Here is a 23,846-nt window from a genome sequence, read left to right as displayed (position 1 = left end):
TTTTGTTTCCCTCCCCTTGTCCCCTCCCAGATCCAGGAAGGCGGGGATGACCTGCCAGCAGACGGGGCGGAAGGCACGCCCCCCCAGGGAAAGGGGGGGGGATGTACGTCATGCCGGGGGCTCCCCGGCCTGAAAGAACGAGGGAGGAATGTGGCAGGGCGGAGGGCGGTCCGGGTCGTGATTCCGCACACCCTAATTAGGCTGATTAAGCCTGAGAGGGAAAAGGCCGACCGGAGACGGCAGTGCGACAGAGAGAGAGTTACGGACAGCTGTCCGACACCTGTGTGTGTGTTTGTATTTTTGGTTTAAGTTCATTATTAAAATATTATTTATATTGTTAAGCCAGTTCTCACCTCCTCCTTTCCATTGAGTGTGTTACAATGTGTTTCTTGAAGAAACACTATATCATTTTCTTACGCTTAAGAAAAGAAATAACCTTTCTTCTTTTTATGGGGTGCCCTAACCCATTCACATTCCACGTGGAGAGAGACAATCCACTCATATTAACATTTGACATATTGATATAATAAAAAATTAAATTGTGTGTCAAAAACAAAATTACACAGACCATGTCCCCCATAAGTGCAACAATCAAACCCCAAACTTCCCCCCGAAACAAAACAAACAGAAAAAAGAAAAATGTGCGCATTAACCCTGCATGACAGCGCCAACCGGCGTCAATCCCTCTAAACTCAAAAAGGTCCATGTACGCATACGAGAGTCCCTGCAACAACTTTGCCATCGGATTGCTCAAGTCCAGTGCTACTGCACAAATTTTGTGAGGCAAAATTACATAACAGAAATACTTTGTAAAACAAACCCCAGCCAACAGGCAGAATAAACACAAAGAACGTGTAGATTCATTCACAGAACTGTCTCGATGGTGTGTTCCTCCACAAAACAAATTCCAGCTTATATAAAGCCATTCAGTTTCCTCGGACAGACAAACAGGTGTTCAGTGAGCCGGCTGTTATGAGTGCAGCAGATGACGTAATCATTCCAGTTTCCTGCAAAAATACGCCACAAAACAAACTCCAGCCAACAGGAGGCATAAGCACAAAGAACAAACAGATTCATCCACAACAGTCCGAAGGAGTGTTATTCAACAAAACAAACTCCAGCCACTAGGTGGAACCAACACAAAAAAAAAAAAAAAAAAAGGCGTCCTGGTTTCTCGAATGGTCAATTGTGTATTAATCACTCAGAGGCCGCATAAACAAAATACACCATGACTTACTCAGTCCGTCAACTTTATAAAAGACATAATTTGTGTAGGCATGTAGATATTTTGTATTCATTCTTAGTATCTATTCTCAATCTGGCCGGGAACTTCAGTGTAAAAGCAATCTTTCGTCCATGCAAAAGTTTCTTGAAGGAGTGTTATTCCACAAAGCAAACTCCAGCAGCTAGGCGGAACCAACACAAACAGAAACAAAAATGGCGCCCAGCTTCCTCGGACAGCCAGAGTAAGTATAGCGAGTTAATCCACTCTGGAGCTACATGAAAAACCCAAAATGGCTTACTCACCCATTGTTTCTATGAAGGACAGTGCTTGCTTTGGACACGTAAATACCCTGTTTCTATTCTCAGTTTGGCTGGAAACGTCGATTTTGACTTCTTTGCCATGTTTACCTCAAAGAGCAAATTTGTAACTGGGTGTATCGAATCTCACTGGATTAAACATAAAAATAATTAAAAACTAGTAAAGTGTGCAGAGCCAGTCACACATAGAGCTTCTTGCATGGCGTCACGTGACCCTTGGCTAAATGAATATACATTTTTATACAAACTTATCCTATAGCCTATATATATGATGCACTTTCTTTTTTTGTACCCGCTTGTCCGTCACGTCGCATCAAAAGCAATCAAAACTTATTGTAATCAATGACGCTACACTGAATGCGTCATAGCAAATGTTCTAAAAATATTTCGTGAGACTCATCCAGTGTAGACTGCATTATTTATTATAATTTTATAGTTTTATATACAATTATATAGTTTTATTTGCATTTAACGCGACGCTCACGTCCGGTGTTGACAGAATGTGACCTGAAACTGCGTGAGACGCTGAAAAAACTTTTGGTGTGAACGGCCCTTAAAGGTGCAATATGTAACAATTTTCATGTAATATTCACCTATTTTTTTGCCAATGTGTAAATGGCTTGTAACGCAACTTAAAAAATGAGCCATTCCCAGACTTCCTAGGTTGCCTATTAAAGCCTGTAGACTTTTTATTTTCATGCGAAGGGAACGGGTCACTTCTGCCGGGAAAAACCAAAGGATGTGATGTTTATGCGCGCTCCCGAGAGCCTTGCCTCAGACAGTAGCGTCTCTTCCGCTATTCAACAGCGTCAACAAACTGCAACACTAGGTAATGTTATCTTAGAGATGGAATCCAGCAAATGTCCGACTCCCAGCACAACTCCGACTCCTACACAAACTCTGAGTAAGCCAAAAAAAAAAAAAAAAAAACTTTTATCTACTGAATCCCATCTGGCTAAGCGGAAACGTGATTGTCGTCGAACGAAAACTAGAGTGAACATCGGCAGGGTATTTGATTCCTGGAGGGACCTTTGTTCGGTTTTGGGGATCAGAACAGACCCTGAATTGGCATTCTTCTTATTGGACAGGTAAGCTTACATAACTGCAAAGCATGTGAAATATAGTGCCATAAGGATTGATCTGTGTAATTTTAGCTAAACTACAATAATACATGAAAGGAATGCTAGACAATGTTCAAGATAATGCAAAAAGCTCCATTCATTACTGTAACGTAACTTGTTTATACAGCAAATATATAAATCATTTATTATTATAAAACAATAGCGCATCGATATATCAAAACGACAGTTGTGATGGAATCACATCAATACTGAATTGTGTCAACATATTTATAATGTACAGTCTATTTTATAAACAGCTACTGTCATCATCCACCAAATTTAGCTAACAGCTATTGATAAAGCTGGCTAGCTAGCTAACGCCGACATAGGCTATCGTATAAATGTAGTCAATGTATCATGCAAAGAAAAGTGATTACTTCAAACTACAGTCTCGCATAGTCAGACCTATATCCACACTTTGTTTTAGCCCTGTTCCAGCACTGGAGAGCCAAATATAATATACAGTCTCAAAGTTTGTAGTACCTGGAATTAAATATACACATCTTACAATTTTGGCTATATATAAATTTTATATTGTGTTCATTAGATGCATGTCCATATACTGTATGATAAAGAGGAATTTGTTTAAATAGCACCAGTGTCCATGGCCTTTTTAGGAGTGAAATCGGGCCATTTTTAATCGCTATCCTCTTTTACATCTTGAATTGTTGTTGTGGAATGGTTGTAGAGTCCTTGAGCCATGAGCTGAAGAGCAAGGCCGTTCTTATAACCAGTGGCCTTTTTGATTTTGGCCCTCTTATTTTGGAACCAGATTTTTATTTGCGACTTGTTGAGGTTGAGTTCCTGGGCCAGCGACTGTCTCCACTGCTCCTTAATGTACCGATTCGCCTGAAACTCAGCTTTAAGTCTCTGCAGCTGTTCAGCCGTGAAAGTGGTTCTCAGTCTCTTGTCTTCCTTCTCGCTTTTCTTCTTTTTCAATTTTTGTGTCCTTGGGCCTAGTGTAGAAACAACAATAAAACGAAGACATAAATATCATGAAGCATATGAATGCCTCTTATCCACAGCTGATAGCATTCTGTGGAAAACAAGAGGAGAAAAATACATGAAAGTAAGTGGTGAATGAGTCTATCAGTCCCTAACATACTGCCTAACATCTAGTTTTGTGTTCCACAGAAGAAAGCAAGTCATACAGGTAGTGATGGGCGTGTTCAAAACACAACTTCACGAAGCTTCGAAACCTTAACAAATATTTTTTTTTTTCGAACAAGTGCTTCGGAGCATGTATCAAACTGGCCAAGCCACGTGACTTCAGCAAATGAGGCTTTGTAATGTCATACTGTTTTGAAACAGTAGCTAGGGGCACTTGATCCCACACTGAACCCCTGAATCTGTGTCAAATGTATGGTTGTAACTGATCTCGAGTCAGTTTAGCAATTACTAGGTTCATAAAATCAGACTGATTCAAACAGGATTTGCTGACTGGAAGTCAGTGATTTTCAATTGCCTGCTGATCACTTTAAGTTATGTTCCCACCATAACATACAATCATTAAAACAAAATGTTGTTTTTATGAGAAAGAGACAAATGAGAGAGACGTATGTAATTTGGGATATTTTGTATGATTTATTAAGATGGATCTATAACTTAACATTTACTTGTACTGTAACTTAATCTATACTTTCCTTAATTAAAAAAAAAAAAACATAAGCACTTTTAGATCGTATGTTTACACGAAAGCTGTGCAATTCTAGTGGTTAATGAATTTACGTTTAATTATGTACTTTAGTTCGAGTCTTGCTCTGCTGACTTTGTGCAAGGTATCACCGTAACCTTTCTGTTTACACGTTTGTATTGCACAAACTGTATAAGATAAAGAAACATAAAAAGATTTTTATGATTTAGTATGAAGACAAACTTACATTAAAATCAATTTAAAAAGTGATATTCATAAAAAGGCCAACTTATACTGTATATGGTCTACATATTCTGCAAAGATTCAAATATATATTTTCCAGTATATTGTAGATTTTCCTCAAATGGAAAATATATGTAAGTTAATCATTTTCAAAGCATTGTGTCATTGTAGCTGCTTTTGAGTCTTCCCATTGCATTTTTGTGACCAGCAGATGTCCTCCGCCTGCTGTTACGAGCGCTTCGAAACAGTGAATCATTTTGCGAAGCTTGATTCAAAGTTTTGAAAAGCTTTGTTTTTCCCATCACTAAATACAGATTTGGAACAACATGAGGGAGAGTACATGATGACAGAATCTTTATGATAAAAAAAAAAAAAAAAAAAAAAAAAAAACATCTTTGCAGGACTGCATTGCACAGTGAGAGAGATTTAACTTTTTTTCTTTTTGGTTTAAATTAGGTTGATTATTTGTTGCCCAAGCAAGGGGAAGATATCGCTGTAAGATCTCATGCAACAAAGAGCGAACATGGAGTAATGAAGTTGAAGTTATTATCGGTATGGACTCTTTTGTTTAACATTTATTAATTCAGTACTAGCTTTCTGACAAAATTAGTTGCGTGAACAGTAGTGAAGTTGTGAAGTCAATCTAATATGCATTTCTACAGGAAGATATAGATGAGTTGCACATGGCCTTTGAAATGTTAAAGTCAGCATAATTACTGTGAGTGTATAGAGAATGACTTGGTGGTGCTATTGCAACATATATGGTATTGTAATTCAGCCTAGTGGATTGCCTGGTTGCCAACAGCATCTGTAATGTTGTTGGTAAACTACTCAGAGTTCCATTAAAGAAGTTTAAGCTGCACTCTTGCAAAGTTACAGTTCTTTTGAACTTTATTTAAACATTTTTGTGGACACCCCAAACCCTTTTTCCCCCATCAAGTAAATCCTTGCCATCCTGAAATGAAAGAGACACAGATATCGCCTCAAGTTTCAGGGGCGATGGAATGCTCTGAAGGTATCATCTAAAGATTCATTGGCACCTTTCTTGTATCTGGGGACTTTTGGCATCAATCCCTTTTTCTTTTTTTTTTTTTTTTTTTTGTGGGGGAGATTTTAAAGGAGTTTAACAGGTTCAAAACAATTTAAAGGGATAGTTCACCCAAAAATGAAAATTCTCACATCATTTACTCATCCTCGTGCCATCCCAGATGTGTATGACTTTATTTCCTCTGCCGACTACAAATTAAGATTTTTTTAGAAGAATCTTTCAGCTCTGTAGGTCAAGTTAATGGTGACCAGACATTTGAAGCTCTGAAAATCACATAAATGCAGCATAAAAGTAATCCATACAGCTCCAGTGGAGAAGCAGATCAATATTTAAGTCCTTATATACTATAAGTCTCCACTTTCACTTTCACATTCTGAAAGTGAAAGTGGAGATTTATAGTAAAAAGGATTTAAATATTGATCTGTTTCTCACCCACACTTATCATATCACTTCTGAAGACATACATTAAACCACTGGAGTCGTATGGATTACTTTTATGCTGCCTTTATGTGATTTTTGGAGCTTCAAATTTCTGTGGTGTGAACTAGTTCACATTTGTAGGTGAACAATCTCTTTTAGCTCTATTTACAAAATGTATGTTTAGTTTAATTTATTAATAATGGAAGTCTCTTCGGGCAAGGCATTTTGAAGGGTTTATAAGCAGCTCATATTCTTAAAGTGCTTAAATTAGTTTTTTCACATAAAATGTCTGTTATTTTAGCTGTAAATTGTCTAAATCATCCTTTCAGTGGTGGGACTTCTGTTTAGGCAGATGAAGTTCAGGTTATTATGTTTTACCAGTGTAATTCCTGTTGGTGGATTTGTTTTTTGTTTTTTTGTATGTAAAAATTATTTTTCTGGTATCCTTGTGCTTATAATTTTTTACTGGATTTAGATGGTCATGACAGGAGTTGAAATTTGTTTATATAAAGCATAGTGTTTACAGTGTGTATTTGAACATTTATCCTAGTGCAATGTCTTGCCTCATAGACTTCCATTGTAAGTGCATTACTGTAAAGTCGATTTTTGCTTGTTTTTTTTTTTCTCTGGCAATCAACAGCATGCCACAGATGATGTCGACAGAGCTGAGCTTGGTTTGAATGCGGAACATTCTTTTAAATGTATTTCATTTTCTCTCTTGGCTAGTCTTGCTGATGGAGTTGGTGGAGGTCACAGCATTGATAGATTTGCATGCTACATGAGTATATAATATAACATTATTCTTAAAATTATCCTCAACTATCTCAGTGATTATAAGGGTTCTTTGTGGCAGGATGGGGTTAGGTAAAACTAAGTCAAATCTCACTGGTCTCTAAATAAAGATTCCCTTTGTGGTCTTTAAGCTGCCTTTTCTTTTCACTACTGTCATTGTGATGTGCTTTCAGAAAAGAATCATCTAAATATCAGCATGTCAAATTATTTCTCTTTGATTTTCAGATGACTTTTTGACCAATGAACAGGGTAAGTTCTTTTGTTTCCATCACATCCAGTTTTGAAGATTTCTTGCTTATACTGATAAAAACAAACACACAAACAAACTGTAAATCACTGACTGATTATAATTTACTTTTTCAGATTACAGTCTTGAGAAACCTTATGGTGAGTAGTCACTTCACAGTTCTTTTTCACAATGAATATGTGGGTCTCCCTACAGCTACAGACAAAGTGGCTCTTCTGATTGCTAACCTCACTTATCGAAATCACCCACAGCTGCAAGCGCCCATGGTTGATGTGTACGACCTCACCAATCTGTTGCTGCAACTGAACTTTAAAGTGGTGTCTCTGCTGGATCTAACAGAGTCAGAGATGCGCAACGCAGTGGAGGAGTTCTTGTCGCTGCTTCATAAGGGAGTTTATGGTATGGTTGTTTCCGCTATATGGGAGTGTCAGCTAATATACAGTAGTCTCTTATTAACGTGAATTATAACAATTTTAGTTGCCTTTAAAGACATACAGTATATAAAATGTATAAGTGAAGATGACTACTAGGTAGTTGCATGTCGGCTGGCTGAATACTGACATCAGAGATAATTATCAAAAATATTTTACCCGGGGTAAAATGTACATTTGATTGTATTTTCTCTTAAAACACTAAATAGCAACAAAAACTACCACAGTACTTTCCTTGAGAGTCCCTGAAATTATCACATTTATTTTGAGCTAAAATAATTATTTATCATTTTTAATTTTGTTCAGGGTGATTAAAACAAATGTTTTTTAATAACTGTCCAATAAGTGAAAATATAGAATTTGGGGTAAAATGCCCCCATGTTGCAGGGGCTAAAGGCTACGGAGCCTCTTAGAGGACAGGGTGTGATTTTTTTTTTTTTTTTTTTTTTTTTTTTTTCCTGAAATAGTATTGCATTCCCTCACAATAAATTTACCATGGTTTTACTATAGTTATTATACTTTTACCTTGATATTTGTAGTAAAACCATAGTAATCATCATGCTTTTGTGGCAAAAAAACATTGTTACTTACTTTACATAGTTACTATAATATAACTATAGTAAAATCATAGTATTTGTATAGTAAAACCATTATAACCACAACATTTTGATTTTTATTACCATAGTTTTCATTTCCTGTATTATCACTATTGTTTCACTACGAATATCACGGTTAAAATACTGTATGATTACTGTAGTAAAACCATGGTAAATTTATTGTGAGGGCACGCAAAACTATTTCAGAAAAAAAATCCTACCCTGTCCTCTAAGGGGCTCTGTAAAAGGCCCCCATAAAACACATTGTTGAATAAATTTGTTATGAAAATTTTTCAAAGTGGGCTCACATTGACTGATCCAATCACAAGGGAGATTAATTTGTTTAAAGAATACTTGAGATGTTATAAAATGGCAAATGTGATTAAAATTAACATACATTTTTTAACCCTTTTCTGAAGTGGCTATTTTGAATAAGTATTATCTTTATTTGTTTCTCAAAAAAGCATCTAACTGTCTCAAAAGTATTTGCAAATTTGAAAAATTTTGCCCTATTATTATTTATTTTCAAAGAAAATTGTTACTCCATCATTAATTAATAAAAATACATTTTTCAATCGTGATACACTTTGTGACAAAAAAAAAAAAAAAAAGAAGCAAATGTTCCTTAAGGTGTGCCTTTAGCCTCATTGTACCCTACACATTTACTCACCCTAATGTCGTTCCAAATGTCTATGACTGTCTTCTTCAATGGAAGGTGAAATAGATGTTTTGAAGAATGTTCACGCTGCTCTTTTCCATACAGCGAAAGTATATAGTGACCACGTGCTCTCAAGCTCCTAAAAGGTCAAAAAAGCACTATAAAAGTACTCTCTCATTCGCTTTTAAAAATAATCAAACTGGTGCATCAATATTGGTTACAAGACATGCGAGAACTAATGGTGTTTGACATCATATAGTGCAAAAGTCGACTACATTATGGTACTTTTTTGTCCTTTATGGAGCTTTACAATGTCAATTTCATATGCTGCATGGGAAATAGCAGCTCAGACATTCTTCAAAATACCTGCTTTTTTGTTCCATAGAAGAAAGAAAGTACAAATGGAACAACATGAATGTGAGTGTATGATGACAGAATATACATTTTTGGGTGAACTAACTCTCTGACTTTATTCTCTCATCTCTCTATAGGTTTGTTGTATTATGCTGGCCATGGTTATGAGAATTTTGGAAACTTCATTGCACTTCATGGTGCCAGTGGACACCCCAAATCCATACCGTTCAGGCAACAGTCTCTGTGTGCAGAGCATTCTGAAACTGATGCAGGAGAAGGAAACTGGACTCAATGTCTTCCTACTGGATATGTGCAGAAAAATGTGGGACCTTTGTGGTGTTAAAATGCAGTATAATAAACCAAATTCATATCGGTAACTCCCAATAATGCTGTATCTTATGGCATATGAAATGTGACAAATGTGGTTAATGGTAAAACAATAATTGATAATGGTAAATCTTTGAATACTGATTATAAATTAATCAAACGTATAACCATTAGCCTGAAGTTTTTCCCTTTAGAATCATTCACTCACATTTAACCATCAAGCTGTTGTCTCATGTCTATTATCATCAACCACTGAATTATCACTTGTTGTATTATCACCTTGTTGCTATGCAAATTAAATGGGTGTACTCTGGTGCGGCACATTCAAATTCATTGGTTTGCGGGCTGATTCATGTTACATCATACAAGCAGTAAACATGATTGTGAATGTGAACATGATGTGAGCAAACACTGAATGAACAACTGAGAAATCGAATAATACATTAATGCATTTCTACACACCCGTTTGTTCCAGCTCGTTTGCAGCAGCTGCACTATTCTGCTGGAAGCCATGTCCTTTCTCCAGGTGCATTGAATTCAAATACTTGGGAGGGATTCGCACTCTCACATGTTTTCAAGACTGACAAGACCAGGCAACATCGACATCTGTTGTCTTTGCAAAATAATGCTATTTCCAGACAAATCTAAGTAAGTGTTCATCTTATTCAAATAGCAACCAGTGAAACTGAATGTGCCACACCGAAGTATCTAATTTGCATAGCCACAAGGTGAAAATACAACGAGTGATAATTCAGTGTTTGAAGATAATAGGCACGAGACAACAGCTTGATGGTTAAATGTGAGTGAATGATTCTAAAGGGAAGACCTTGAAGCTAATGGTTATGATTTGGATATTTGATATTTGATGATACATATTTTTTTTTTTTGTAATTACAATTTTTTATTGATTCAAAAATACACAACAGAGAAAAACACAACACACACAACGAATCAACATTTAACATTTAAAAAAATATCCCTCCCCAATCACCAACCCCACCCTAACCCCCAGCGAAAACCCCTGTGGTCACATATAATAACACACTCACACACACACACACACACACACAATTTTTTTTTGTAAAATATATAATAAACATATATAATTAAATGTAGAGGGAGTCCCCCAAAAACGCTAAATAATTACCCCATTTTCTGACAAACACATCCCCAAACCCCTGCCTTCTATTTGCCACCTGCTTGAAAGCTGCCACCCTCCCCATCTCTGCACACCACTCCGGAAATGATGGTGCTCCGTTATCCACCCCCTTAAAATAATATGTCTGCCAATCACGATACTGGTCAGAATTTTTTATATGTTTATCCTCCAAATTTATGACCGCCCTTCGCCCAAAATTCAAAGTCTGGGGCAAAGTAAAATTTGAGTGCCCAAAACGTTACACAAACAACTCTGAACCTTCAACCAAAAATCTTGGATTTTAACACCCCCGCAAAAGACATGGGTTGTGTCTCCAACTTCTGATTGGCATCTCCAGCAGATGGGTGTGTCTTTAAGACCAAGCCTATATAATCTAGAAGGGGTCCAATAGAATCTATGTAAAATCTTAAATTGCATAAGGCGCCCCTTTGCATCTCTAGATGTAGACTTGACATTTTTTAGAATCCTAGCCCACACTCTCTCCTCCAATGCCAAGTTTGGATCTTTCGTCCATAATCTCTTGAGAGAAGTTGAAGTTCCGTCCCCCAGACTCTGAATTAACAGGGAGTAATACACTGATGCCTCATGACCTTTTCCAAAAGCAGTAATCACCATTTCCAAAGTATCTGCCGCTTTAGCGGGGTGTACACCACTCCCAAAAACAATGCAGAGCAGGTGGTGCAGCTGTAAATACCTAAAGATCTGAGATCTTGGAATCTAAAAATGTTGAACCAAATTCTCAAAAAACACTCCACTCTCATATAGGTCACCGAGCGTATTAACCTCCCTCACAGTCCACTCTTACCAGCAGAAAGGGGATTTATTAATACATAATTTAGGGTTCAGCCATATGCTCAAGGCAACATTTAAATAAATGTCCAAATTAAACCTTCTGGACACTTTTGTCCATATCGAGTGCAAATGCGAGAAAACGGGGTGTAACTTAACTTCTCCGGTTAGTTTGATAGAAAGACTTTGCAATGGCAAAATAGGGGCAAGAACTTCCTTTTCATTACGAAACCAGGGAGGGGCTCTCTCAAATGTCTGAGACCGAACGCATAATAATAAAACAAAATCTTGGGTAGGACTAGCCCACCTTTGTCAATCAGCCTATGCAGCTTACTGAAATGTAATCTGGGGCGCTTAACATTCCGAATGAAGGACTTCGCTATGCTATCAAATTGCTTGAAATAAGAGAGGGGGACATCTATAGGGAGAGATTGTAGCAGATAGTTACATTTTGGAATACAATTAATTTTAATAACATTAACCTTCCCAATCATAGATAAATGTAATGAAGCCCACTTGTCCACATCGCTCGAAAACCTTTTTATTAAAGGGACAAAATTAACTCTGACTAAATCACACAAATTTGCTGGGAATAAAATCCCCAAATACTTAATGCCCTGTTTGGGCCACTGGAAGGCACCCAGCTGGAAAGCCGTTACTGGACAGTAAGCTGTCAGAGACAAAGCTTCGGCTTTAAAACGATTGACTCTGTATCTCGAATTAATAATCTTGTGGAGACAAGGCATAGATCTAGTGGGGTCAGAGACGAATAATAAAATATAATCTGTGTAAAGCAGAAGCTTATGCACCACACCTCCCGCCACCACCCCTGGAAAATCATCCTCCTTTCTTATCATGGCTGCTAATGGTTCCAGGGCAAGACTGAACAATAATGGGGAAAGAGGGCAACCCTGCCGGGTGCCCCTATCCAGAGTAAATTATTATTTGATGATTAACAGAGGTACATTTGATTAATTGATAATCATTATTCAGTGATTTACTTTTATCAATTATTGTATTACCATTAACCACATTTGTCGCATTTTGTTTGCCATAGTATCTTAAAACACACATCAAAGAATGTTTAGTTAAAAAATATTTTTACATAATCTCATCTTAATCATCAATCTAACACTTTGATATTGTTTCAGAAATGTACATGATGATGTCATGCCCAATGTCATGCTCAAAGTTACAGCCAATAATGTCTTTGGATATGCAACGTGAGTAACTGTGATGTGTGATTTTTTTTTTGTTTTTTTTTTTTTTTTCAAAAGTTGTTTTCTTTTTTTCTTTTTCTTTTTTTTTATTTTTATTTTTTCAAAAGTTGTTTTCTTTTTTCTTTTTCTTTTTCTTTTTTTTTAATTTTTTTTTTTTTTGTAAAAAGATAATATAATAGAGTCCTTTTTTGTTCTCTATCTGATATGGTATGCTGTAATATATTATTTTGTCATGAAGTTGCCAAGACGCTGAGGCTTTTGAATTAAGTTCAAGTGGAATCACCAATGGAGTCTTCATCAAATTCCTGAAGGGGCGCCTTCTTGAGGATGAAAAGATAACTGTTCTGCTAGACAGATTGGTTGAAGGTGATGGAACCTTGAGGTGTTGAAGTAGAGTTAAATTAACCATTAATGCAGCTTTTTTAGTTATAAATACAGGTACATTTAGCTAAAATTAAAGGTTAACTGTAATGTAAAAAAATGTTGTATGAATAATAATAATAATAATAATACATGTAATTATAATGACTATTCCTATTTTACATGAATTTAAAAGAATTTGATGTACTATTACTAATGATAATAATTTAAAAGTTTAGTTAATGAAAAAAAAAAAGAAATATATTCAAGTCATGCATGCAATCGGCAATATATGTATATTCCATCCACTTGTGCTTGGTTGTGTGTGTCACGTTAATGTGTTTTGTTCATGGTTTAATTCATGTTCTTTTGTTCATGTCTTTTATTTTGAAGTTTAGCTTTCACTTTCTTGTTCCTTGTTCCTGTTCATGTCATGTGATTTCCTGTTCCCCTCATATGATCCTGTCTTGTCTAGTCATGTGACCCTCGTTTCATGTGTTTTGTTTTCATTAGTTTATAGTCATTGTCTCGTTATTATGTTCATTATTCATGTCTTGTCATTGGTTCTCGTTTGATTCGTCTTGTTATCTTGTAAGCCCCTGTCTCTGTATTTAAGCCCTCATGTTTGCCATTGTCCTTTGTTAAGTATTGTATATGTAATGTTGTAGCCAGTCTAATTCTTAGTCTAATCATAGTTTAGTCAAGTCATAGTTTATTCCAGTCAAGTCTGTATGGGTCAAGTTTCTGTTCACGTTTGTGTGCCACTTTGTTTTGACACTTTCACGTTAGGATTTCACATTGTAAATAAAACTGCACTTGGGTTCTTCATCGTCTTTGATTGTTCCCGTACCTGTCCTGCCTTGCCTGCCCTCCGACGTTACAGTGTGCAGTGTTGGGTGTAATTGGATTACAAATTAATTAGTTACTGTAATCTAATTACTTTTAGGCACAAGTTTTAAATTCTTGTAATCAGATTACAGTTACTGACTTTCATTGAAAGTAATTACTTTTAAGTACATTACTTGGGTTACAAATATTTCTAAAAAAATATATTATGTGTAATACAATAAAAATCTGCATTCATATGTTCATATTCACATCTGTTTGTTTGTGACAGCTGAAGGGTCTGCGACAATGAACAAGGAGGAAATAGACATTATTTTGAAATTGTTAAGTGGAAAAATAAAATAATGTTTTAGTGTTTTAGAAAGTAACTTAAAAGTAATTAGTAATGTGATTACTTTTTCAATGAAGTAATCATTAAAGTAATCTGATTATAATTTTAGAGAATTGGTTAGTCATTTCTAGTGATTACTTTTTTTTGTAACTTACCCAATACTGGTTGTGTGTCACTGTACAATTAAATGACTGTACTGATTGTTTATAGATATGGGTCAGTTTGACCCCACAAAGGGAAAGCAGGCTCTGGAGATCTGCAGCAGTTTGTCAGAGAAGCATTCCCTCACTGATCCCATCCACACACAACCTGCTCTGGTCTAAAGTACATGGTACTATCAGCCACTGAAAATATTGTACAGGCATTTTTAATAACGTATAAAAAGAGTTTCACCTTAAGTCAAGGTGAGATGTAAGATTATAGCTCAGGACTGAATGAGAAATATAGTGCTAGAAATCAAACTAATATAGCATTTATCAACCCTTTGCATTTGTGTTTGAACCCAGAACTGCCAGAGAGTAGAATTATGGACTTCGAGTGTGGCGTTCAGATAAAAATGGACTTTGCCTCAGAGTTCTCCAACGTGCTGGTCATCTACACGAGCATTGTGAAAAAGCCAGAGGAGATGCTGTCGTGTCAGGCACACATCACTAACCTCTCTCTGGTTAGAGGTCTTTTTTTTTTTGTATTTGGAGACAGGAACTGAAAAGTTTCATTTATTCATACACCGAAATAAAAGAAAAACTAATCTGGCCTGTCTTGATTGCATTTTTGACTTTAACAATACCATTTGTATATTCCATAATACCTTAGTTAAAGCTCTCAGATACAGTAAAACATGACTGGAACGTGTACAAATTAATTTTCATTTATCCTTATTATCTTGACTCTGAAGGACCTGGATGTAGATCCTAAGCTGATGAATAAGGAGACTCTTGAGGAAACTGGAAGCTTCTTACTCTCAGGCAGTCTTCCTCAGCACTGCCTCTACACCAGGCTTAGTTAATACAGAAACTCAAGGTACAACTCAAGTCTTCACATCTTTACACACCCTAATCTAGAAACTTATGCTGCTGCATTTTTTTTGTATTTTTATTTTTTTTGGTAGATCTGATTTACTACAAGTATCAAAGAGATAGTTCACTCAAAAGTTCAAATTCTCTCATCATTTACTCACCCTCATGCCATCCTAGATGTGTGTGACTTTCTTCTGCTGAGAACAAATGAAGATTTGTAGAAGAATATTTCAGCTCTGTCGGTCCATACAATGCAAGTGAATGGTGGCTAGAACTTTGAAGCTCCAAAAAGCACAAAGGCAGCATAAAAGTAATCTATATGACTCCAGAGGTTTAATCCATGTCTTCTGAAGTGATATGATAGGTGTGGGTGAGAAGCAGATCAATATTTAAGTCCTTTTTTTACTATAAATTCTCCTCCCGGCCCATTTGGTGGTGATATGCATGACGAATGCGAATCGCCAAAAACAAAAGAAGAAGAATTCGGAAGTGAAAGTGGAGATTTATAGTATAAAAGGACTTAAATATTGATCTGTTTCTTACCCACACATATCGCTTCTGAAGTATGGATTTAACCACTGGAGTCATATGGATTACTTTTATGCTGCCTTTATAGGCTTTTTCAACCTTCAAAGTTCTGGCACCATTCACTTGCGTTATTTACTCACCTTCATGTTGTTTCAAGCTCATATGACTTTCTTCTGCAGAACACAAAAGGAGATATTTTAAAGGATGTTTCATTTGCTTATTTCCATTTAACAGCAGTCAATAATGACTTTAAAATGCACCCAAAAGTGTCATAAATGTAGTCTATGTGACTCGTGCGTCATATTCCAAGTCTTCTAAAAGCATACAATCACTTTGCGACACATCAGTAACATCAAACCTCATGGGATTGATGTTATTGATGTGTCCCTATATTTGATTTGTGCTGTGTTTAGAGGAGTTGATCGATGATTTGATTTGATTTGAGAGTGAATAACGAGTTTGGTCAGCCTGTCAGGCACCAAGTGGGGCACCTTACCTATATCATCCTTAACAGAATGATTAAGGATAGTAGGTTCAGTGGGTTTATTATTTTAAGTCATAACTACCAACAGTTTTCAATCCTCGCCTTCATGTGACTAACGTATTACTGCAACTTATACTGTCACATAGTCACTGTAAGTATGTTAATTTTGTTAAATTATCTTTAATGTTAAATATATCATTATCACCTCATTACATAAAATGTCTTGTTCATGTACTGTAGATTTAAACAGACATTTAGACAAAATAACTTTTATTTTTAAATAAATAGTGCATAAATCATGTCATGGTTATTATTTAGAGTGTGGATATTGATCACAACTCTGACTTCATCATTTAAAGGTGAAGTGTGTAATTTCTGTGCCACTAGAGTCCCCAAATGGAATTGATGTATAAAATATTTATTTGCTAAGTTTGGAATAAAATATTACCATACTATTCTTACTATTTCTGCAGTATATAGATACAGCAGCAATAGTATGGTATGATCTTCCAAACATAGGCATTAAAAATGTGTCCCGAGCATTACCTGCCCCAAACACATGCCACTGGTTGAGCCAATGTTACTGCGTCAGGCTGTTTGGGGATGCTCAGAAAAAAAGTGTTGAAAGTGCCACAGTGTTTACACTTTTCGGAGTATCAGCCCACAAATTGCTTCGCTATGGTTGTCTCTGCATATTAATCTTGGAAAGGAAAAAGTATTTTAGCATACAAAAGTTACACTCTTCTTTACGCAATAAGCAACCAAATCAAAATTTGATAAAAAAAATTTAAAAAAAAAAAAAAAGGAAAATATGAAATGAAATAAAAAAGAAAGACTTCATTTAAAAAAACAAAAAACAAAAAAAAAGATCAAACATACAGAGGAACCAAATGAAAAAACTCACAAATTGAAACAATTGACAAAATAATAGTTTTAGACTTATAAATGTGTGTCATCAAGATTAGACAAGACATTAGAATTTGAGAAATAATTTAATAAATGACCTATGACACACTTTTAATGGCCTCTTCTCACACATTACATAATAGTGCACTTTTCTTCAGCCTTGGATTTCATCTCCACAATTGTGGCCTGAGCTTTTTCTTTCAGCTGCCCCATGTCCATGTTTTGAAGATTCTGCATCTGATCCATTATAGAGCCCTTTTCCTCTTCCTGTGGGGCCTCTCCATCTACCATCTTTATCAGTTCCTCTGGAACATCAACATCATCTCCAGCCTGCTGGAGCATGATCTCATCCTGTTCACTCTGTCAATCAATCAAATATTGTTTGTTAAAATCCATTTGCAGATCTTTGCTCTTATACAGTATAGACCCAATATTTGGACACTTAAGCCACACTTAAAACCTGAATGTCTGTGCTTTAACAATGTGTATAACAAAATATCAAACCATGTGACTATTTTAAAGAAAGATGGTTAATAAATTAAAAGTAATTGCAAAATTGCCAAGAAAAATGATGCCACTTGCAGATGCCACTTGGATTGATATTTAGGATCTAATGCAATGACATTCAGACATTTTAAGTGAGAATTAAAGGGATAGTTCACCCAAAAATGAAAATTCTCTCATCATTTACTCACTTTTATTCCATGCCAGATGAGTATGACTTTCTTTCTTTTGCAGAACACAAAAGGAGATTTTTAGAAGAATATTTGCCAGAATGGTGACCAGAACTTTGAAGATCTAAAAATCACATAAAAGCAGCATTAAAAACAATCCATAAGACACAATAAGTTAAATTCATGTCTTCAGAAGCGATATGATAGTTGTGAGTGAGAAACAGATTCATATTTAAGTCCTTTTTTACCATAAGAATGCAAATTGCCAAAAACAAAAAAATGAAGAATAAAAAAGTGAATGTGGAGATTTATAGTAAAAAAGGGACTCAAAAATGTATCTCTGTCGCACACAAAGTGATTGCATCGCTTCTGAAGACATGGATTTAACCACTGGAGTTGTATGGATTACTTTTATGCTGCCTTAATGTGCTTTTTGAACCTTCAAAGATCACCTACATTGAATGCATCTACAGAGCCGAGATATTCTTCTAAAAATGTTTGTTTGTGTTCTGCAGAAGAACGAAAGTCATACAAATAATTTATGGGTGAACTATCCCTTTAACTGTCCAAAAGAGCTCAGATACTTTTTGGGGTCACTGTATGTAATGATTATAGTATATTCAGAACTACAGCCATGGTTTGAGGGAAAACCTCAAGCATGATTTGAAAACACTGACCTTCATAAATACCTTTGGCAGTAGGTGATCTTGCTCTATTTAGCTTAATTCCATTGGCCTTTAAGATAATGAGAATGAGCAGCATGCACTTTTAAAACCCAAGGATGTAACCACACATTCAGGATTGGGGAGGGACCAAATGTAATAATTTAATAATTAACCATGGAAAAAACCCATATCAGTAGACCACTATTAGGAATAAAAGTGGTTACGGCCCTGTTAAAGCCTATTTGTTTTTCAAAATAAAGGCTCGTTTAAGACTCAGAAATGTTTAAGGAAGATTGTGTTTATTATAATAATGTACACATATTATAATGATATAGTAAAAATACCATTATATACTTTTATTAAAAAGTGTATATTAAATGTAATGATTATCGGTTAGTGTGTAGATATTGGCCATACCTCTGCCAACATACGCTGAGTTTACTAAGTTTAGAAAACTAAAACATTAGGAAACAAGTAAAATAAGAAATTGAATAAAACAAGGGACAATATTACAAGACAGCATTGCTTAAAAAGAAAAAAGCTAGCAATGCCTGGAAATAATACACATTTCATTACATTTCCATTTCACTATCACTTAAAAGATTTAGAAATCATTCATCATAGTTATACTAGGTAGCCATCTCTCTTAAGGTAATTTCTATCCTTTTACATTTGATTTATTGCTATTCTAACTTTCCATGTCAATGAATCTTACTGAAACAGATGTTTAATCATCATGAAATCATTATAGAATCACACTAATTTAAAATTACACATCAGTGCTTTTGAAAGCTCAGTTTCAAGTCCGACAGATTCAGCAGAACTGTGGGAGGTTAAGCCACTGTGCTATGACTTAATCTCTTGCTACAATCTCTCCAGCACTCCAGGTGCTGACCGCACACACTGGCAGGTTTTGCATGTATCTTTACGAACTGATGCTATTTATGTGCTGCTTAAACACCATCAGTCAGGGACAGAAATAACTAACTTAAGCATCAAAGTGCTAACTAACAGGAATTCCCTTGAAAGAACTCTCACCTTTGGAAGTCGATATTTGTCTCTTAAACACGTCCTCAAACAAGCCCTCTCTGCCTTTCTTCCAGCAAATTCTGCATCTCTCTCCATCCTTTTTTTTTCAAACAAGCAGGTGATATACAAAAGATGAGAAAAGCAGATGGATTTAGAACAGAAAATTTACTGGCTTATAAAACCATCAGCAATCAAGAATTATAACAAAAAAATGTATAAAAACAAATAAAAAAAAAAAAAAACACCATAATATCAGTGCATGTAACATAATAGGGGATATAATTTCCTTTTTATCTCCACTTATATTATTTATAGAAACCTTTATCTGTCTTTATCTGGGTATATATGAAGTAAACATTTAACACAACATATTTAAAAGTTTAAAAGGGTGTTTGGTGGGGAAACCTTAGCTATATGTTTTAAAATGGCTGGCTGCGGAATTTCAGTGCATTCTATTGTAGAGTGAATCATTGATTCTTAAAAATACCTGAAGCAAATAAGAGTTTTATTTCTATCCGCACAATTTAAAAAGCATTGCTCATTATATAGCAGTGTATTATCACTCACAAACTAACATATTGCATTGAACACTGAGACAAGAAATGTACTTTATTAGAGAACTTTATTATACTGTATATTTCAATTTCACATATTAAATTATACTGTATATTTTATTTTCACTGGTATTTTAATAGTTAATTTGAATGTATGAGATTTAAGCTTACTTCTCTTCCACCATCTGCTTCTGGTATTCCTCATATTCCTCTCTAGACATTCCATCATGAGCCATTTTGCAACTTGTTCCTGCTTCTTCAATTGGCTAATCACAATGAATGCGAAGCGATGATCTTTTCAGCAGAAAGCAATAATACTCTTTTTCTTTTTTTTTTTTTTTTTTGAATCTTCTTTCTAGCTACAGGATTGGTCTATCAGAGTAAATCCAATGAGAGGCTTTAGAGCATGACAGCCCTGCAGACAAGTTGCATCACCAAGAACATCCTGACAATGACCCAGGCCAAAAAAGGGTGACTATTTTCTGCCAAATTTCATGAGCTTGTCTGAGCCCTCCATTCTCATTATCACAGGATATGTTAGTTGAACATTTTGTCAGAGATGATCAAAGTACTTTATGGGAGATTTTCAGGAAATGATGCCATTTGTGCCAGAACATTTCAGGATTTTTTTTTATCATTATTAAAATTATTTTTATTATATCATTTAATTTGAAAAGGTAGGGGGTATACATCCCATCCCCTTCAGACTAGTAGTTAACCATTGGTTTTTAAACAGATGATTCTTGCCGTCCTAAATATGTGATTACAACTATGACAAGTAGCAATTTCTCAAGTGCTATTAAGTGCTTCATTATTTCAGTCCTGTCAAAGTAAGTTAGGAGTTTACATACAGTGGCAAGAAAAAGTGTGTGAACCCTTTGGAATTATCTGGTTTTCTGGATTAAAGGAATAGTTCACCCAAAAATGTATATTCTCTCATCATTTACTCATCCTCATGCCATCCCAGATGTGTGTGAGTTTCTTTCTTCAGAAGAACACAAATGAAGATTTTTAGAAGAATATTTCAGCTCTGTAGGTCCATACAATGCAAGTGAATGGTGACCAGAACTCCAAAAAATTAGATAAAGTCAGCATAAAAGTAAACTATAAGATTCCAGTGGTTAAATCAATGTCTTCTGAAGTGATCCAGTTGTAATCCTTTTTTCACTGCACATCTTGACAGCAGTCTTCTTGGCGATCACAATTTCAAGCTCAATTACACTACCTACAGCACTCTGCATAAGCGTCAAGCACTAGGAAGTGTAATCAAGCTTAAAATTATGATTGTGCCCAGAGACTGCAATGACAAGATTTAAAGAGAAAAAGGAGTTACATCAGGCATATGCCATGGGCTTTGACACTGAGCAAGCATCAAAGATTTTTAATATGGGGCCTGGGTAGCTCAGCAAGTAAAGACGCTGACTACCACCCCTGGAGTCACGAGCTTGAATCCAGAGCATGCTGAGTGAGTCCAGCCAGGTCTCCTAAGCAACCAAATTGGCCCAGTTGCTAGGGAGGGTAGAGTCACATGGGGTAACCTCCTCGTGGTCGCTATACTGTACAGTAATATTGCTCATATCACACAAATTAAGAACTGTCATATATAGAGCCGAGCATGTTTATGTCCATTAAATCATACAATGAACAATAGTGCCAGAAGAGCTTGTTTTGACATGCAACAAAAAGAAAAAGAAAATATTGCCAGTTACTAGCAGGCTATATTTTTCAACATAAGGCCTCACATGTTACTCTTCCCACAGTTCAGAACCACTGGAATGGACAGCGGCAATTAACTAGTCTGACCAACAAAGACAACAATCTTAACCTGAATGCACAAGGTAAATGTAAACACGGCAGTCTACATCCCTTAATATTTTTTTTTTTTTTTTTATGGACACTGCGCCCTAATGCTAGAAATGTAAGCGCAGCGTAGTTCTAGCGGGAAGACTAGCAGCTGTACATCATCGCACCATTAGCTAGGTAACTCCTAGCCAATCACATGTAAGCCATTGCTTTATAAGTCTGCTCACATTATCACTTTGCTGTTTCAGCTGTGCTAACACGGCAACCTCCACCACCCCACCACCACAGGTCGAGTCCCATCCTGCACGGGGGTAGGCTACTCGCCACTGCCTCCTATCTCCGGCAGGATATGACGGTTCCGAGTACAACTTCTTCGGACCGCCAGATGGGGCTTACGCCAAAGAGAGACATACAATTTTCTGTTTTATATTCATCAAATAAATGTCATCTTTTCACTCAAGTCTGCAAGTCTTCCTGATAGAACTATAAAACAGACATAACACAAGAAGGACATGATTGCTTCATTGCCTCAGACTAACCAGAAACAATTACCTAGTATCTATGACCTAGTATCAATAACACAGATTTTTAATAAATATATTAACTTACATTTACTTGAACACAAAATCCATGCATCTCTCCTTGCAGATGAATATCTCCATCACTTTGTTGTAAAAGTCGCCCACTTGTAAGTTTTGATAGCCTTTCTCGATTCCACTGAAATCAACTTTGCGAAATCCGTGTAGGTCGTCGATGCTACACTATGTCCATTTTAGAGCTTAATAACCCATTAGTTATGTGAACTTGAGCGTGTTGACCCAAAACAAAAATCTAGCCTATCAGATATTGTGACAGAAGGAAGGAGCATTCTGATTGACTTACTCATTATGGTAAGCATGCTTACCTTGACCATTTGTTGTAGGGTGTGATTCAATTTAAAGTACAGTGTTGAATGAGAGGGCAGTAAACAATGCTTTGAATCAGAGAAAGCATAACAAAGTGCTTATACCTGAGGGTGGCACCAAGTGAATAAATGAATAACTGTCTGTGCTGCTCAACTGAGATGAAAAATTACGAAATTTAACGAAAACAGTAGTTTATATTAACAGTTATATTTAAATATTTTATAGTGTCATTATTCTTTTCACCCTTCTGTTAAGTAAGCACTGCTTACCTTGCTGTGACGAGGAGGAGGGTGGGGCCGGACCGTGAGAACACATGCCCGGCCCTGAATCAGGCTATCGGCCGGGAGGGGGTTTAAAGCTGAGCCGGAGCACCAGTTTGAGAGAGAGAGCCACATGCGGCTGCTGCGTGTGTGTGTCTATGTTTCTGTGTTTAAGTTGATATAAGTTAATTTATGTTATTAAAAGTTAAGTTTACTGTTCAGCCGGTTCCCACCTTAACCCGTTACATTGACTGTGTTACACTGGTGCCGAAACCCAGGAAGCAATCAAGGATACGTCGTCATGGAATCTTCATTGCTGGGTGAAGTGATCAAAACCCTCGCCGGCATCCAGCAGAACCAGCACCAAGCCCTCGTCGAGCTGCGGCTGGAGCAGGAACAGCATTTCCAACTCCTGCTCCAAGCCCAAGTGGAGGACCGACAGGCGTTCCGGAGCCTGATCACCCACGAGGGGGTTGCTGCTGCGACCCCGGAGCACACCTCGACTGTCCCACCGGTCACCCTAGTCAAATTGGGGCTGGCCGAAAATCCCGAAGCCTAACTCGACCTCTTCGAGAAGATGGCTGAGGTGTTGGGATGGCCGCTTGACCAGAGGGCGGCCCGACTATTGTCACTACTCAGGGCTCTGAGATAGTTACAAACAATAGGTAAGCCATGCTTCCTTTGCCAAACACATCTCTCTTCTTCTACCACTCACCTGGTTATATACCAAATAATAGAGTGCTTTGATTCCCCCTAGTGGTGGGTGGTAGAATTACATTTGGAGTAGCCTAGTAACAGGTTGTGACTGTTACATTATGTATTTAAAAGCATGTCTATTTTAAGTTTTTGTTCTATTTTTAAGTCGTAAAGTAGCTGAAAGCTCCGTTACACACTGTTTTGATATA

At 36.4% G+C, this 23,846-nt stretch overlaps 1 protein-coding gene and 1 pseudogene across 1 annotated transcript; one reads left to right on the top strand and one right to left on the bottom strand.

Annotated features, from left to right (window-relative positions):
- The first annotated feature begins 2,333 nt into the window (after window positions 1-2,333).
- Window positions 2,334-22,892, top strand: LOC127419984 (mucosa-associated lymphoid tissue lymphoma translocation protein 1-like; annotated as a pseudogene).
- Window positions 15,886-20,305, bottom strand: cplx4b (complexin 4b). The gene is made up of 3 exons (XM_051661912.1): window positions 20,145-20,305; window positions 19,429-19,516; window positions 15,886-17,411 (listed from the first exon to the last, which is right to left on the bottom strand). The coding sequence occupies exons 1-3, from the start codon at window positions 20,207-20,209 to the stop codon at window positions 17,184-17,186; spliced, it is 381 nt and encodes a 126-aa protein (XP_051517872.1). The 5' UTR covers window positions 20,210-20,305; the 3' UTR covers window positions 15,886-17,183.
- Window positions 22,893-23,846: the final 954 nt, after the last annotated feature.

This window comes from Myxocyprinus asiaticus, chromosome 3 (assembly GCF_019703515.2).
Source record: "Myxocyprinus asiaticus isolate MX2 ecotype Aquarium Trade chromosome 3, UBuf_Myxa_2, whole genome shotgun sequence".
Lineage (NCBI taxonomy): Eukaryota > Metazoa > Chordata > Actinopteri > Cypriniformes > Catostomidae > Myxocyprinus > Myxocyprinus asiaticus.
This window is presented reverse-complemented; position numbering and strand designations above follow the sequence as displayed.

Excerpts from the sequence above, each read along its gene's own strand:
- cplx4b (XM_051661912.1), bottom strand. The coding sequence starts at position 20,209 with ATGGCTCATGATGGAATGTCTAGAGAGGAATATGAGGAATACCAGAAG. Across the intron at positions 19,517-20,144 it reads AAGCAGATGGTGGAAGAGAA|GATGGAGAGAGATGCAGAAT; the intron begins GTAAGCTTAAAT and ends TGAAAAAAAAAG. Across the intron at positions 17,412-19,428 it reads ACAAATATCGACTTCCAAAG|AGTGAACAGGATGAGATCAT; the intron begins GTGAGAGTTCTT and ends ATTGATTGACAG.